The sequence below is a fragment of the Octodon degus genome, unplaced genomic scaffold (assembly GCF_000260255.1).
Source record: "Octodon degus isolate 3935 unplaced genomic scaffold, OctDeg1.0 scaffold00079, whole genome shotgun sequence".
NCBI lineage: Eukaryota > Metazoa > Chordata > Mammalia > Rodentia > Octodontidae > Octodon > Octodon degus.
The window spans coordinates 3073889-3078788 of NW_004524655.1; the positions used below are offsets into that span (position 1 = coordinate 3073889).

Consider the following 4900-nt stretch of genomic DNA (forward strand, 5'->3'; position numbering starts at 1 on the left):
ACAGAGAGCCAAGCCCTATCTGCTCCCACCTGCAGGAGGCCTCATGGCTGAGCACAGCCCGCTGACTAACAGGCCGCTCTGTGCTGCCCGGGGCTGTCCTGTGCGTCCCCTGCAGCTTCTCCGCTCTGCTCCTCTGTGCACAGTGTCCCCTTCTTGCCCAGCAACTCCGCCCCAGCAGACGGCTGCAGCAGGACACAACCCGGAATTCTCCCAGCACCAAGGAGAGGCTGAACTCAGACTGAGAGAGAAGGGAACACAACCCAGGGGCCTGGTGGGAGGGTCCAGGATAGGGCATAGCCAAGAGGGAGCTGTGCTTTGGGGCCTGGTCTGTTTACAAAAGCCAGTCCTGACAACAGGGACCACACTGTCCCCAATCAATGCTCTAGGTCTGTACCCCAAGCACGTTATGACTTTTAGAGAACGATTTCAGGTGGGAACCCTAATGCCCCTGCTGCGCTGCCTTATGGCGCTCTTCTCCCTCCAACAGAGCTCAGCAAACTTCCTGGAAAGGGCTGCAGAGCACTGGGGCTCCATGAGCTATCTGGGCTCTGACCTGGTTACAACGCCACGTGTGTGGTGGCTTTAGGAAAGGGTCCAATAACCAGCTGGTACTGCTGACCCCATGCTGGCTTGGATCCCAGGTTTGCCCCGAGGCTCTGTCAAGCTCTTGCCTTTCTTGATGTCCACCTGTGTAGGATCCAGTGCTCTGGGGCTTCTGGCAACTAGGAGCTGCTAGGAGCTAGCTAGAGGCCCTGCTCAGAACAAGCATGACACACCCTAACTCCACATGTTCTCCAACCCAAAACAGGCCGCTCCCAACCACCCTCAGTGTGGTGCAAACTTCCCCACACTAGAAAATCTGGATCCACCTGAGGTCCTTTCTTGCTATCCAATGAAGTCTGGTCACTGCTTATTATTCATTAACAAAATGAAGTAGGGCCAGGGAGATAGCTCAGTAGAGTAAGTGTCAAGAAGTGTGCTGAGCATGTGGAGAATGAGGAGTGAGGAGCAGGGGTGGGCCATCGTCAGAGAGGGCTTGAGCAGAGGAGGCTGGGCAGTGGCACATGGACTCGGATGAGCTCTGGGAGGGCCAGCTCAGGGCCAGCTGAAGCACTGGACCTTGTGGGGCTGGAGCGGACCCCATAAGGCTGGAGGCCTGCTGATGCTGACACAAGTGAGCTGCAAATAGAGCTGAGGAGCCAGCACAACACCAGTCCAGGTGGGAACATGACACACGCAGAGGATGGCAGCACAGACAGATAGAGGATGTGGCTAGTGCAGGGAACACAGGGGCAGCGCGAGGACAGGGGCTGGCAGGGCCCGGGCTCTGAGAACCTGTGAACTATACTGCAGCACGCAGTCTTGTCCCACAGCAGCAGGGGAACCACTCAGAGGGGCTCAGGCAGCGAAGGGATGGAAGTGACATTTTATGAAGATAACTCTGGCTACCACACATCAAACAGGCCTATAAGGTGTCAGAACAAAGGCAAGAAGACAGAGCAGGGGCCTGTGCATGGACCTGGAGGACAGTTTCCAGTGGGCTGGGGCCAGAGCTAAAGCAGGCATGGATATGGGTAGGTGGGGGAGGGGGTCTGGATACCATGTTCTAGGGCCCAAAACTGGGAGCCATCAGCACACAGGAGGCATCGGGGAGGTGATGCTGCACAAAGGTGCAGAGTACAAGAAAGCTAGAGATGGTCCCGGTGTAAATCCTTAGAACCTACAGGACAAGAAGCCAGCAAGAGCCTGGGAACCAGAGGACAGAGAGCATAGGGTGCGGGGAGGGGGCGGAGTAGCTGCAGCCATGGAGAGAGATAAGGAAAGAAGCGCATCTCCTGGATTAGGCAACAGGAGAACTGCTTCAGCAGAAAGGGTCCTGGCTTCTTTGGCCAGGATGGAGCCCTGGGGGAGGGCAGGAGCGGTCTGGTGCTGGAGGGGGGAGCGTGATGGAGGAGGCAGTGGGACAGTTTGTAAGGCTGGGTGGGGAGCAGGAGAAGAGGCTTTGGTCACAGGCAAATGTCCTAACAAAGGTGTGGGGATTTTCCCTGGAAAATCAAGTGGCATCTTTTCCACTGCAATGCAGAGAAAGAGGGAAGGGATACCTATGGGTCAAAGTCAGACAGGCTCTGGCAGCAGCGCTGTGCCTTAGCTGCACCATTCCCAGAAGCTGGGGGCAGGGAGGTGGGCACCTGCCAAGGCCGAGTTCTGAGCGCCATCCTTGTGTGCACAGGAGACCCCAGCGAGCTATCCAATTCCTCCGTGCATAACTCATTATTTGTAAAATGGCAAAAATGGAAACAGCACTAATCCCATAGGGTTGCTGAGAAGACGAAGGTGTTTGATAAACCTTAGAGGCTTTTTAAACATGACCATCTGGCACTCTCAGTTTCCACCATAGTCACACTAATCCCGGATTACTGCAGCAGTGACCACAGGGCCAATACTTCTTAGCTCTTCTTGATTTAATACAACAGAAACCAGCAACTTTCTGGTCTTCCCAGCTCAGGGTTGTTTTCTTTTTACCATTAGGCCAGAGCATTCCACAAACTCATCTCACACCCCGAAATCTTGCAGACACACGTCTGTGTGCCCACATCCACAGCTGCACTGAGCCCCGTGGTCTGGCTGAGTGCACCCTGCTCCTGTACCACAGGGTCCCCTCTGCGGCTGGGAAAGGCCTCCTCATCTCCTGGGGCCCAGTTTGATCCCCCCATGGTGAGAAGCCTTCTCCAGTAACTGGGGCAACTTACACTTCTCGCTGGGAGCTCTGGCTTCCTGTCCCCTCTTGGGGGGTCACTTCCCTCTGATTCCCTGGTCATTGTGGGGAGGGCATCTCAGGTGCACCTGGAACAAGCTTGCTCTCTCTGGATGAGCTCAGCCTAGTGCTCTGTCCTGGCACGATGCCCAGAGAAAACACATTCTCTGTGTAGCAGCTTTGGAACTGGTGCAGTGGTACCTGCCTGGCAGCAAGGTGTGTGCAATTGCTAAAGGACAGGGGGCAGCTCCCAAGCAGCAGTGGACAGTGGGAGTCCTGCAGAGAGCTGCTGGCAGGAGGGGAGGACGCCAGAGCCCCCACAGATCTGGCCCTCAGGAAAGAGGCTGTCAACAGCACCGACAGCTGACTTGCCATTCAACTATGGGATTTGTCCAAATAATCTTCACTCTGCACCCCATAAGTGACCATGAAATTCCTTAACAAAGCAAAAGTGCAAAGTGACAGGAATTAGTTAAGTATATCCAGGAATAAAAAAAAAAAAAAAAAAAATGTACATCCAGGAATCAGAAGTAAATGAATAAAATAAGAAACACTAGGGCTGGAGAGATGGCTCAGTAGAATAAGCGCTTCCCTGGCAAGCTCAAGAGCCTGAGTTCAATCCCCAGTTCCACCAAAAAAACAATGGAGAGTTCAATCCCCGGTTCTGAAAAAAAAAAAAAAAAAAAAAAAAAAAAAAAAAAAAAAAAAAAAAACACCCAAAAACAAAACAAAAAGAAAAAACAAAAAACAATGGAAACACTGAAGACTAATGATGGACAACTGGTGTGTGAAGAACCAGAAGAGCAATTTCCCCAGAACTCTCCTACTGCCCCCTTCCACGCCTTGGCTGAGGTCAGCATCTAGGACAGAAGCCTGCGCTTCCTGCCACATGGCCTTCCTTAGACCCACTTCACATCTTCAGACTGAACTAAACAGACACTGTAGATCTAAGCAATCTAGAGGCATTTACAGTACCTACTTCCTGTCGGCAGAGTCTACCCCTTTCTATAACTCAGAGAATAAATCCGCGGCGACACCCCAGTGCGAGCTCAGAATCTGGTTTCCCCAGCATGTTGCCCTAGACAGCTTATTAACGTATCTCCGGGAAGAGCAAGTGTGGTGGGCCTGGGCTGCTGCCTCCCGCACTGTCAAACACAATGAAGCCCCCAAACCCACACGAGGTGTGCCAGAGGCGTGCTCTGCTCCAGCGCTGTGGCATTCTCACAGGGTCTGCTGTGGGTCAAAGGGGGCCCACGGCCCCAGGAACATTCACAGGGAACGGTAAGGAAACCCCGCAATTATAAAGGCTCGTCTGATCCCTACCAAGGTCAGATGGAAGACCTGAGCAGATCAAACACCTAGCTTCTCCGCAGTGAACAGGGTATTTATTTATGGCCACTTAGGTGCTAACATTTAGTTTTATCTTCCTCGCAGAATGAAGGTGACTCAGGGAAGCCGAAGCTCAGAGCCCAGTGCAGCAGTGGCAGGAGCTGGCTCTGTGCGTCTGGGTACTGAGGGACAATCGCAAACAGAAGGGGCAACTCCTCATCACAGAACCAATGTCTCAGGCTACCAAGGGACGGGAAAAGTATAACTGGTGGGACAAGATTAGGAAAACTGGTGCTCATTCCCCTGATCAATACAGGGCTAGCTCAAAACAAGTGCCCTTCGGTCTACAACTCTCTAAGGTGAGTGAAAAAGCATCAAAATAAAATAATTACCTTCTCTGGCCAGATTCCCAGGTGGAAGTAGAGTCTGGCTTGGAGGAGCAGAAGCTGCACTTGGTCCGGGTACATGGCCAGGTAGAGGTCCAGGGAGTCCCTGAGAAGCTGGTACGACTGGTCGATGCCTTCCCTGGGGAAATTGGCTTTTGTGACATCTTTATTCCTTTTGCCAGGTCCCTACCTTGTCTAAGTGTGGGGTTTTAAAAGTCACTGATACAAATCCCAAATATTTTGATTCTAATATTCTCCTCTCTGTTCAGAAAAGTTGTAATGCTCTTAACAAAATACACAGTAAATATAAACCTTACACTAAGATAAAAATCTTTTTTTTTTTATTTTAACATTTATTGTATGTGTGTGTGTGTGTGTGTGTGTGTGGCCAGCTCAGCCCACCAGGGGGCGCGGCTGGCTGGCATGTGGT

General features: G+C 52.2%; 1 protein-coding gene across 2 annotated transcripts in view; it reads right to left on the reverse strand.

The window, feature by feature from the left end:
- The window catches only part of Fbxo21 (F-box protein 21), a 39227-nt gene that overhangs the window by 12491 nt on the left and 21836 nt on the right, over positions 1–4900 (reverse strand). For both annotated transcript variants that reach the window (XM_004636225.2, XM_004636226.3), the window contains exon 9: positions 4477–4609. In XM_004636225.2, the coding sequence (XP_004636282.1) occupies positions 4477–4609 (133 nt within the window). The remainder of the gene's footprint in view (positions 1–4476; positions 4610–4900) is intronic.